At 35.8% G+C, this 13,728-nt stretch overlaps 1 protein-coding gene across 1 annotated transcript; it reads left to right on the forward strand.

The window, feature by feature from the left end:
* The first annotated feature begins 238 nt into the window (after positions 1 to 238).
* Positions 239 to 11,393, forward strand: LOC105884101 (olfactory receptor 4C12-like). The gene is given in 3 exon segments (XM_012787813.2): positions 239 to 283; positions 1,121 to 1,185; positions 10,454 to 11,393. Coding segments are annotated over 3 exon segments (1,050 nt in total).
* The last annotated feature ends 2,335 nt before the right edge of the window (positions 11,394 to 13,728 follow it).

Here is a 13,728-nt window from a genome sequence, read left to right on the forward strand (position 1 = left end):
TAATTTAGTGACAGAAATTTACACAAACTATGCCAATTCAAAAGAAGGTTACTTTTGGAACACTGATATTCATCACTCTAAGGAAAAAAGAAAAACAGCCAAGACTGAGGTAGAGCAAAGACCAGAGCAGAACATCAACTATAGATGTTTCTGTTTCACATGACTCAGTCATTTAATGTGGGTCCACTACCGACCACTATAGAATTTGAGTCACTTGGTCAATATCTTGAGAAACAACATGATTGATCCAGTCATCCTTGCAAATGAGTTCCTCTTGGGTCAGGTAACCACTCTCTACCAACCAGCTACAGGATAGGAAGAGGGAGCAGATTCCACAAGGGAGTTAGCAGAGGTTATCTCTTATTCAAGCACAATCTAAGGGAACACTTGAGAGAACAGGTTACTAGAAAACTGGTAGCAAAGCTGTAGATGTAGTGACCTGACTTCCCCCTACAGAGGAATAGAAGCCAGAGGAACCAGACAGCAAAGCAGATTTCAAAAGAGGATTACTTTTCATTTCATTTGGTGATTGTAATTTTCTTCACTTCCTATACCCTGTGAAGATAATTCTATTTTAATAATTATCAGTGAAGAGATCATTCAGATGTAGAGACATCTTTCAAGTCATTCCTGTAGTCAAGGTTCATGAGTCTCATCTTTCCAAATGGCTTCTGTAAGAAAATTATTTGCAGTAAAACCTTTATATTTCTCCTATCACATAAACACTAATAAAATGCCTATTAGTTGAGTATGATAGACAAAAACACTAAGTGAGATTTTTCTTTTTTCCTCAACATTTCATGACAGTCCCAAAGTAGACAAGTGTATATTAGTTTTCTTTCTCATAATAGAATTGGTGGAGTACAGGTAAGAATCTTAGTGATCTTCATGGAGAAGTCCATGAGGGATTAAGATTAGGATCTAAAACATTATCTGAATAAATGTGTGCACTGCAGGAGACCAACTGTGCAACAAGGGCTTGGACATGCTGGGGAGATTTTCCTGCTTCCTTCCCTGGCCTGTCCATCATTTGACTGTCATTGTACAAAGGGCAGGTTCTTAATGTCTTTTTCTCTTCAAGTAGAGATTCTTATTGTTAAGTTGTTCCTTTATACCCAAGAACTTGGTTTATATTGATGACCTGGTATCATTGGCTCAATTAGTTTATGAACCTGTGAATCCAAGGTTTGACATACTACAAAATAAAACATTATTATGGCCAGATTGTTGTGCACAACACAGATTCATCCCTGATCCATGAAATACTAAAATTCAAACAGATTGTAATAATTTTACTTAACTTCTCACTATGGTCTCTGGAAATAATATGCAAGAGAAAAAGAAAATATAGTAGATAGCATATGAAAATAAAAATACTGAAAGACACGTACCTAGCCTTTTTCATTCCAACTAGGTTCATGAATAAAATTTTGCAAAATTCTTATAACAACAGTTATTGCTTTAGCTTTCCATTTTATTTTCCTTGTTGATTTTACCCAGGCATGATGAAATTTATTCTAATAAGTTAAGTGGGATCCATTATATTAAGATTTTATTTTCAGTTTACAGGGAAAATAAACTTGAAGAATACAGAGACAACATTTTAGATAACCCCCTGTGTGTTACACATATCCTTTCTGTTTATGTTCAATACACCAAACTTTAGTGACAGAGCTACACCTGTATGCACAGGGGGTGAGTAAAGTAGGCTGCACTTGGTTGGTCATGAGGAATACCCATCTCTTACTGCACAGAAGAGGAGAGTGGGTTTTAGTGGACAATTATCAGGCCTGCCACAAGCACCCAACATCAGGAGTTTTTAACTCAAATGTTTTAAATTGAATGTTTTTAACTCAAAATGAATACAATTTGATATTTATTGCAACTTATCATTGCCAGGTACTATTTAATTACAGAGAAAAAAATCTCTATTTGCAGATAACAGTATAGTGGATTATGCTCTTCCAAAACATTCCATAGCAAGTCCAGAAGATTTGTGAGTTCCTTGAATTTGAAGATATTTCAAAGAAATATCATGAATTTTTCTCCAACTAGCGATTGCCAGTTTTTAAGAGAATGTTTATGTTTGAATCCATGCAGCACTACAAATGTTCTGTGTTCATCATAATTCTCATCCCCCCCATACACACATCCCAAATCCCCTTTCATTAGAATCTCTGGATCTCAGGTCAATAATAAGCAAAATCCTCTACCTTCCCAATGTCTTATATGAGCATTTCCTTTCTTTTATTGCTTTCCTGTTTCTCTTCTCCAGGTTTCCACTTAAGGGAGGCATTTTCTTCTACCGTAGTTCTCATGCTGAAGGCCTACAGATGAGACTTTGTTCTGGTTGCGTCTCACTGCAAGTTCCATCTCATACCCCTGTTTCAGTTCATGATAATTCCTAGTTTCTAGTCTGAATCTGATGATGCCAGATTCCACTTCTTACAAAAATCATTCACTGCTTCCAGGTTCACTTCCTCTTAAACCTTTAAGGTGGTAGCTCCAACCTCATTGTCACTTAAAGTGGTTCTGCCATACTTCTTGGAGATTTGACATCCACATAAATGATCCTTCCGATATACTGTCCCTTAAATGGACCAAGTGGCCAATTTTCTTCTAGAAATCTTATCCTTTAATCTATCTCAGCTGCTCACTCCCATGGACATACCATAGAACTTGTCATTACCATCATTTTAAAACTTTCTGTAATCTCAATCTTATACTCACTAATTTTCAAACAATATCCATTATTTCCCTCTAACAGTGCTCAACACTAACAATTCTTTAATGCCATGGTGACATACAAACTATTGTCCCAGTCAACTTTTTACATGACCCCAGACATACTCTTGTCTAAGAAAGTATGAAAAATAATTCTCTATGTCTCAGTTATTCTTCCTCCAGATATGTGCATGGCTTATCCCCTCACTTCCTTTGGTTGATTATTTAAATGTATCTTCTCAGTAATGTATTTTCTGACTACCTCCCAGTATAGTAAATCCCACCCACTAATATTTTGTGACTCCTATTCGAACATTTCTGTTTAAGTTTTTTACTTAATAATTATCATTACCTAGCATGACATATAATTTAGTTATTTATTTTATTTATTTTTCATACACAAGAAAAAATTTATGTAAGGGTAATGATTTTCTCTTTCTCAAAAACTTTACTGTGTGAAATTAATGTCAGATGATTAAAAAAAGGAACCCAACTTCAATTGTTTGATTTTATGTAAATACTCAGTGATTAAAATAGTGTCTGGCATATGGTAATCGGTCAATGTATATGTGTTGTATTAATAAATGAATGATAATAAATATATATAAATGGGCTTCTTCTCCTCGGTGCAGTGCAATAACTCCTGGCCAAAAATACTCTTACTGTGAACAACTAGAAATGCCAGATACAAGAGAAAAATCACCTGTCTGAAGGAACTGGAGACCTACCGAGAAAACCAAAGCTGAAAGGGATATTGCTAGAGAAACAAGATCTTGATTGAAGTGAGCTGAATTTTGTGGCCATTTTTTCTCTGGTAGCATGTCTTGATTCTTGGCATTGGTGGGAGTGGAGAGTCAGGGCTTTCACAGTTGGAGGGTCCCTGATGGAGGTGGAGTGGGGAAGAGACACCAATAGAGCTTTTGGAGGAAATTTGGAGAGCCAGAATCAGGCAGTACTTTCCCCCCAACTTGAGGGGCTGTATACAAAATTGTTAAAGATTAAATTGCATCCCCCTCTCAAAAATGTTGCAATCCTAAACCCCCAGTACTTGTGAATATGACCTTATTTGAAAATAAAAGAAAATTTCCAGATGATCAAGTTAAGATGAGGTTATTAGGTTGAATGCTAATCCTATACATCTATGTCCTTATAAAAATCAGAAAGAGAAAAACATGCACACAGGAACATTGTCACATGAATAGGGAGGCAGAGAGACTGGGTGATTCCTCTACAACCTAAAGAATTTCAAAGATTGCCAGCAAATTATCAGAAGCAGGAGAGAGGAATGGAACAAATTCTCCCTCATACTCCTCAGAAGGAACCATGTACTGAAATCAAATAATAAAAAGGAGAAGGCACAGAAGCAGAATCAGAATATAAAAACGAAGAGAACATAAACAAAGCAAAAATGTGTATGTTTGGATAGACAAATATCTAAACATAACTAAAATAGAAAAGGCACAGTAAAAATGTTATTACAATCTTAATGGACCAACATTGTGTGTGTCATCTGTTATTGATTGAAACGTCCTTATGCAGTGTGTAATTGTGAGTAAATTAATAATCCTACATTTGTCTGAGAAGGGAGATAGGAATTTCTCAGAGGAATCTGAGAAGCTGACATGTTTCGAATTCCCAAGTGTTTTTTAAATCAACTTTTTATGCTTTTATGAGTTAGGATGAGGAATAGTCTCCTTAAAGCCTTTATGAAAGATGGACTTTAAAGAGGGATACTGCTAGTGACCTAGGTAAGTTTTTGCATGGGCGGTACTGTGGAGCCAAGCTAAGATCAGGACTTGAGGCCTGACAGACTTGGGTTATGTCTTCAGGTCTGCTCTCCATTACTTGCATGTCCTGCAGTACAAGTCTGCACCTCCCCATGCCTCAATCTTTCCATCTGTAAAACAGATGGAAGAGCCTTCCTGCCACATATGCCTCTTTAAAAAATATTAGATGAAATAATCTATACGAAGTGCTTTTCATAGTGCCTAATGAGTATAAAGCAGTCAATTAATATTAGTTTTTGATAATTAAAGGTACTAATAATGGCAAACCTTCACACAGAAGTTTATAATTCAATAAATTATTCACCTCTCTTATGAGGAAATTATCCTTAATTTCCTTAGTATTTAAATTTCACAGAAATTTCAATATTTTTAAGACCACAAAAATGGAAATAGAGATGAGAAAGAGCTATCGTAGCATTCAGAAGAGAATTCAAATTTCTTTAAAGCTATCTTTCCTAAGGTGAGAATAATATGTTAATAATATTAGAGAAAAATATTAAATACAGATAAATAAAAGTAATAAGAAAAATATGTTTCAGTACTATAATAAACATGGTAATGCTCTTTTGCTATATTTATTTTATTTATTTTTTCATGCATAATTTTGCATAATTTGCCTGTTTTTCAAAAAATGTATAAACTTTAACAATATGGTAAATGCATATATATCTTTCCATTAAGTTGAAAGACTTTGGAGAAATATTTCCTAAATTCCTGAAGACAAAAGGGGATAGCTCATTTAAACACACTTTAATTATTTATAGCTTTTGTGTTAATTAAGTGCTTAGTAGAACTTTTCATTCTTGACACACATGTAGTTTGGTTCTAAGTGAGGGACTGCATTGCTTGGAAAGGTGCTCTTGGTTGTTCTGTATCTGTTACTAGATGAGAGAGGCTTCTTTAAACTTTATGGTTATTGGTGCAAGATGTGGCTGCTAGTATCACTTGTGAAAGCCATGAAACACAAGGACTTCTCTGTATGAGTTGAAATTTTCTCACTTGAAAAATATATGAAATAGTTGGAGCTTTAATGTTTCCAAATTCTTAACAACTTAACACAAAAAATAGCAAACGCTTGTTTTTTTTTTTTGTTTTTTTTTTAGAGACAGAGTCTTGCTTTGTTACCCAGGCTAGAGTGAGTGCTGTGGCATCAGCCTAGCTCACAGAAACCTCAAACTCCTGGGCTCAAGCAATTCTACTGCCTCAGCCTCCCGAGTAGCTGGGACTACAGGCATGCGCCAGCATGCCTGGCTAAGTTTTTCTATATATATATCTGTTGGCCAATTGATTTCTTTCTATTTATAGTAGAGACAGGGACTTGCTCTTGCTCAGGCTGGTTTTGAACTCCTTTTTGAGGTGATGAGAAACTCAGGTGGATATTTCAAGGTTAGACAGGTACAAAGTTATAATACTATTACCTACCTTAACATTTCACATTATCTTGAGAATGAAAACACGTCTAGAGTCATTAGGAGGTGATGGAGAGCAGTGACAAGCGGAGATCTTTTTTTGTGGTAAAGGGAGGTTGCTGAGCAGTAAAGTAGAAAAAAAAAGATTTAAAGGAAAAAGTACCAGTGAATGACAACTCTTGTGAGTAAATATAGTTCTTTATGTCAGAAAATTACATTTGACATTCATATTAAAAATGTAATTATGTGTGACAAATACTGTCTGGTTCTGCCTAACGTCAAAGTAATCAATAATTCTGATGTGAGTGATGTATGTATGTGTGCATGTGTGTTAAATAACATACAGTCACATTGGTAAACAAGAAAAAAATAAATGTCGAGAGATTAAAAAACATGCAGATAAATGATAGACAAACATGTCATCCTTTTTAATAATCCTTTGCTTTTGCATGGCATGCATAGATACAGCCTCATAGAAGGAACACTATGATTTTAATAGTCATGATCAAATGTCATCCATTTTTAGTCAATAATGATATCATACTCTTTTAAAAACTTCAATATGAACTAAAATAGCTGATATTGGCAGCTACTTACTTTATATTCATACCTACTTTGTGCCAATTACTGAGCTAGTATCCCTTTTACTCTCACAGTTACCTTTTGAGCCAATAATCTTCACTTCACAAAAAATAGTATAGAGTTTCATAGATTAAATACATTTTATAGAATTGCCTTTGCTCTTTATACCAAAGGAAGGCTGGAGTTACAGCCTACTAAGTAACAGTGAACAACTTCCTTACACTAACTCTTAGTTATTTCATCTGTTAAATTAGGATAATAATTATGTCTGACTCAATGTTGATATAAAAATTGAGTATGTGTGGTGCAACCCAAGCAAATGTTGGCTGTGTTAGTTGTGGCTTCTAACCATACAATTTTATCAAAAATGGCAACATTATCTTTAGGTTGTATAGTCCAAAAACTTTGGAGTACTTTTTATTCTTTTCTCTTTTTATACCTTACTTCAAGGCCATCAGCAAATTCGATGGGATGGGCATGCTTAAAGCTCTGACTCAGGTGGGGCGAAAACAATATATGTAACCTCAATATTTGTACCCCCGTTATATGCTGAGATAAAAAAGGAAACAAAAAAATGCTATGGGGTCCACTTCCACAATGCATCCACTTCCTCTACTACCGCTCTGGTCCAAACCACTATCAACTTTCAGCTGGATAGTTACAATAACATCGTAACTTGTCACCTTGCTTCTACTCTTGCTCCTCTATAGCCTGTTCTCCTTACAGAAGACACCATAATCCACTGGACAATTAAGTTGGATCATGTCATTCTGCTGACATGCAAAACCTTCCAAAGCACAAAACTTATTTGCCACTTAGAATAGTTATGGCCCTTACAATGATCTAAAGGTCTTACTAGATCTACCATCAGCCAAGCCTGTCCTGTGTCACTCCAGCGACACTGGCATCCTCAGATCACTGGTACTAACCATGCTTCCTCCTCAGGGACTTTCACTTGCATGTATTTCTACCTGGAACGTCTTTCCTTAGATATCTTCTTGGCTTCTTCCTCAATTCCTTCAGGTCTGGTTATGTAATCCCTCTCTGGGAAGCCTTCTCTGTCTACCTTATGGAAAATGATCCCTCTCTGTGGCCTCCACATATCATTTACTCTGCTTTATTTTTCTCACGGCAGGTATCACAATCGGACGTACTATGTAATTCATTTTTTTAAATTTATTACCTACTGTTTCTCTCTTCTAGAACATGAAAATAGAGATTTTATCTGTTTTTCTTTTTTTCACTGCTATATCTCTATTTCCTAGAGTGCCAGGTACATAGTACATAATCAATAAATATTTGGAAATGAACTTATAAATTGATTTTTAAATAAAGCTTAAAACTATATTATATTAGGTAACCCTTCCCATCACCCCAGCACACACACACGTGTATACACCAGGGCCAAATGACATAATTTGTTCAACAGGTTGGATGTACCTTATTGACAAGAATACTCATATTGGCTAAGTCTAATATGAGGAGTAGAATAAGGTTAATAAGAATGTTCTTTAATAGCATATTTTGTTTCCATTCGACTTCAAAGCAAGTTTGAAAACAGATGTTTATAAGTTGATTAAATAGAAAAAAATCCCAAATACAATAAAACAGAAAAACACATGATGCAATAACCAACAGGGTGAGAATATATGGATTTTAAAATTTTTAAAGACTTATAAAATAGCTCAAAGACAGTGAACGGCGCAAACTCCATAGAACCATATAGCCCCAAAGAGAAGGATATAGACAACACAAAGATTGAAGCTAGATAGTGAGTTTTGTATAATACTTGAATGTCTTTCACAATATTTTCTCCTGACAAAAATTAAATATATTTAGCCATTATCTATCAAAAGAAGTACAGATGATTTTAAATAAAATAAATTTATATAAGAGGAAAATATATATATTATATATTTCCATTTAGAATTGACATTTAAACAAAGCCAGGGGGTATGGGTGAGAGCCCCTGTGCAGTTAAAAATCCACAAAAGCCTTTTGACTTCCCCAAAATTTAACTACTAATAACCTACTGTTGATGGGAAGCCTTACTTATAAACAGTTGATTAATATATATTTTGTATCCTAAACGTATTATATACTGTATTTTTAAAATAAAGTAAGCTAGAGAAAAGAAAATGTTATTAAGGAAATCAGGAGGAAGAAAATCATATTTATTTACTTATTAAGTGAAAGTGGATTACTCAGAGGTCTTCATCTTAATTGTCTTCATGTTGAATAGGCTAAAGAGGAGAAGGAAGAGGAGAAATTGGTCAGAGGTGGCAGAAGCAGAAGAAAATCCACAAATAAGTGGACCCACGCAGTTCAAACCCATGTTATTCAAGGATCAACTGTATTGACAGGAGAAAAATATAAATGTTCTGCATCCTTTGGAGTCCTGGCAAGAAATAGCATACTCAGAATGAAAGATTAAAGGGGGTTTAATAAAAATTACTTCTCAAGGTATGGCTAAGTGTAAAGAAAACTACTAAGGCATGATAAAGCATCCCAGAGTTACCGTGTTTCCCCCTAAATAAGACAGAGTCCTATATTTATTTTTCCTCAAGAAGACACCCTAGGTCTTATTTTCAGGGAATGTGTTATTTTTCTAATTAGGTACAACAATCTACATTTATTCAAATATAGTTAAGTCCTTGTCCTCTGGAACATCATCATAACTCTCCAAACTCTGAAATATATCCTGAAATTCTTGGGACTCTATTTCCTTTAGAACCATTGGCCCCAATCTCTCATGTCCAGCAATAGAGCCCTCATGGTGAACATGAGAAGGGCTGCTGGTCTTCTTTACCACTTGCCAAGACAATGCTTGGGTTGTGCATAAACGCTGCGTTGCCACGCCCATCTCTAGGTCTTAATTTTGGGGTATGGCTTATATTGCGCAAATGCTTAGAAATCATGCTAGGGCTTATTTTATGGGTAGGTAGTATTTTCGGGGAAACATGGTGAAAACAGTAGGCAACCATTACCACAAGTAGTCCTGAGAGAGCAAAGGAAGAAGGTGATTACATGAATCCAAAAGAAATTGTAGCACTAAAGATCCTCCCCAATGAGCTGTAGTCTTAATTAAAGCCACTCAAGCCACTGAGAAGCCACAGGAGGGAACCAACCAAATAAATACCCTGTCATCCTTTTCTTCCCTCCCTGATCACTAGCATTCACCTGTTGGCCAGAGGTAAGGCAGCTGGTTAAAGGTAAACTTGGAAAACAGCCACTCGACATAGAAAAAATTTAAGAGTAGATCCAAAGAAGTGAAAGGAGTACATAGAGTTTATTTTCCAAAAGTTTATTCAAGTGTTTTCTAAGATTGTGACACCCCCCCCCTTTTTGGAGTTACCTGGAAATGGGAAAACCCAGGAAATAAGGAGAGTATCCAAATTATTTGTTTACTTAATATTTATTGAATACCTTTGTGAGTCAGACACTGAACCAAGTGCTGGGCATAAAAAGGTGAACAAGACAGACACAGCCCTCTTTTCTGCAGTTTATTTAAACAGCATTTAAACAGAGCAAGGAGGGTCAATTAGAATTAATCTACATATCAACAGTGTGCAGAACCAGAACCAAGAGTGGCAAAAGAGTTTTTAAAAATATATTTAAGGAGGAGTTTTGTAACATTTCTTACTGGCTGAGAAGGAGTCAGATTTTTTACAGGTGACTTCTCTCTGCCTGGATGTCCTCCAGCGAGCGGGAATTCAGAATCCTCATTAGAAGCTGAATTAAATAGCTTCAAAGACTTATTCTCCTATCTTTTTATAAAATAGAAAAAAAAAAAAAAAAGCATGTTTCTTCTCTTCTGGCACACCATGAAAGAAAACAGCTTCTGTTATTAAAATGCCTCTGGCTTATCTGAAAACCCAAAATACATAGTGACTTTTCCATTAAGAATTTTGTTTTTACAGGTTAATTCACCGCTTCTGATTTTGGCATCAGCATTGAAATAAAATAAATGAGAATGAATGTGACTGAATTCATTCTGAAGGGACTGACACAAAATCCTCAAATGCAGAGAATTCTGGTTTTGGTGTTACTTATCATCTACATTGTCACTGTCTTGGGAAACCTGCTCATTGTGGTGACCATAATCTGTAGCCAGACTTTGAACTCCCCAATGTATTTCTTCCTGGCTTTCTTATCTTTGATAGATGCATGCTATTCCTCTTCCATAATCCCTAAAATGCTAGCCGACTTGCTCTCTGAGACAAAAACTATCTCCTTCAATGGCTGCATGACACAGCTCTTTGTTGAACATTTCTTAGGTGCTTCAGAGATTGTCCTCCTGGTAGTCATGGCCTATGACCGCTATGTGGCCATCTGTAGACCTCTGCATTATGTGACCATGATGAGCCATCGCATGTGCTGCCTCCTGGTGGGGGTGTGTTGGACAGTAGGTTTTCTCCACTCAATTGGGCAGATTTTAGTTACTTTCTGGCTCCCATTCTGTGGCCCCAACGTCATGGATCACTTCGTGTGTGACATTTTCCCCCTGATACAACTGGCCTGCACTGACACTTTCCTTGTTGGTCTCCTGGTTGCCGCCAATGGTGGGATAATCCCTTTGATCACCTTTGTGGCATTGTTGATATCCTATGTGCTCATCCTGTGCTCCTTGAAGACTCACAGCTCTGTGGGGAGGAAAAAGGCCCTTTCTACCTGTGGCTCCCACATCACAGTTGTGATTTTATTCTTTGTGCCCTGTATTTTCATGTATCTGAGACCAGTAGCCACCTTTCCCATGGATAAAGCCATAGCAGTGTTTCATACTCTTGTCACTCCGATGTTAAATCCGGTCATCTACACAGTAAGAAATGCAGATGTAAAAAATGCTATCAGAATGCTATTAAACAGGAATGTAATTTCAGGAAATAAATGATCTAACATGAAGATTGTATTTCCATCATGATCCTTTCAATTTTGTATTTCAGTACTTTAAAGTCTTTTCCCCACCTTTCACTCTACTCTCCCAACACTTTTGCAAGGTAGGTACTATTACAATTATTTAATTTTACAGATGAAGAAAACAAAATTCAAAAAAGTTAAGTAGCCAGCCCCTTGTCAGAAACTGATCTAGTGTTCAAATCTGCATGCATCTAGATACAAATCTGATGCTCTTTCAAACATATCAATTGTATCAGAAAAAAAGGGAGCATTTAGATGAAAACCCTTCTTTTTGCAACAAATAAATATTTTTCTCTTCTAATTGCAGAGTTATGTAATATGCCAGCATATTTAAACAGTATTGCCTACTGAGATCTAAGATAGTGTGGAATATACTAATATTATAATTTAGAAACAAGATCTTGCCAATACTCTCTTGGAACACACTTGATATATCTTATATTTAAAAATGTCTTGGGTTTCTTCTACTGAATAAAAGTTGTCAAAAATTAATTGTATTAAACCTATGTGAAATTTTTAAATGTCCTCACAGGGTTACAACTTTATAAAACTGGTACCTAATGTTCTAATTTTATAGAAAAATGGAGGATCAAAAGGTTAAATAACTATTAATAAATCATAGAACATGTACATAATCCTTGAGCCCAAATGTGCTTACTCCATAGTCTATGGTATTTTAACCATTAGAAAATACCATAGACTCCATAGTCTATGGTATTTTCACCATTCATAGAATATCTTGGGACTGATATTTAATTATGGTTTAGTACATAAAATATTTTTGATTATGTATTAGAAATGTGAAAATTGGGTTAAAAATCATTAGTGGCAATTAAGTGCAGTTATTTTACAACAGCAAATACTAAAATTTATCCATAAAATAGTTTTACTATTAAAAATATAATTGTACATTTAGTTCTTGAATCTGGTATCCTCTTTGATAAATGCTTTAGGAAATGGTTTATAAGGTATATGGAAAGAAATTGGGAATCATTACTCCATGGTAAACCAAAGGAAATATTTCTCAGCTAAACCACTTACCCTATGTTCAATATTTCTAAATTGGAATCGTGTTATTTGAGTATCATGGAGTGAGAAGAAATTTAGTTTTTATTTTTCTGGCTGAGGTCCATTTATTAGTCCTTAGTAATGACAGGTACCTGCAGTTAGGTGGCACAATTTTGATAACAGTCTGAAAGGTGAAGACAGCACCAGACTACATGTCAGAAAAACTAGGTCCTGATATTTCTAGGTGGACAAAATGAGTAATAGTCCCTCTCTTCATCTATGTGATCTGGCAGCAGGATCATGGGTTACTGAAGATCAGAGTTTAGCTGTGCAGAAAATCTTTGAATGGGTAAGACCATGATCTGAATTTCTGTTCATGGTGCATCAGCTTGGCCTGGCTCCAATGGAGCTCTGCCCCTGGGAAAACCCAATCACTGCAGGGTGATGGGAATTCTGTGGTACTGTGATGAGCTCCTTGGTCAGCAGAGACACAGCCTCAAAGGGATGTGGTTGGAATGATGTAAGTCTGCACACTGTGGAATTCTGTGCCATTTTGAAATGGCACTTTGCCTTGTTATAGCCCAGATCTGTTACCCAAAGGAGAACAACTCATTAATGATATTTCTTCTCAAAAGTGGATTGGAAACTGCTTACAAATTAAGCTCAAAATACAGCCAAATGGCAGGCACAGTCCCATGAATGATTTTGTAAACAGCTCAGCTGGTTATCTTTTTTGGCAACTTTTCCAATGGAGATGAAATTTAAGTTCCTCCTCCAACTACAAAGGTTGGTCCCTATGGAAGTCCTAGGACACTAGGCACATCAGTTTTCAATGTTTTGTTAGAATCATCAGAAACCCTAGTCCTATCAAATCACTCCCCATTGAATGGTTAGATGATTTGTTTCCTGTGCAGGTCCTGACTTACTTTGAAATTCCTGTGTGTGTCATGGAGGTGTCCTTAAGACTTTATTTGAGCATTAAACATGTCCCTGTTAATTTGAACTACTGTTTTGAAATTATTGAAATAATTATATCACCTACATACATGCAAAATTCTATTATATTTAAAATATGTCATTAATTCCCTTGTTCATTTTATCTGTATACACAAATTGTGCTCCCAGGGTGGAGAGACTTGAAGTATCAACAATTTCTGGCATGATTTGTTTTAATCTCTTTTGGCAAGTTGTCAGAAATTAAGTGTCTTCCTTTTGGCTTTTATCCAGGTAATTAAGATCAGCAAATGAGAGTGCGTATGTTGCAGAGATGTGATCTTCAGAAGAGGAGGAACACAAATAGC

Source organism: Microcebus murinus, chromosome 4 (assembly GCF_040939455.1).
Source record: "Microcebus murinus isolate Inina chromosome 4, M.murinus_Inina_mat1.0, whole genome shotgun sequence".
In the NCBI taxonomy this organism is placed as follows: Eukaryota; Metazoa; Chordata; class Mammalia; order Primates; family Cheirogaleidae; genus Microcebus; species Microcebus murinus.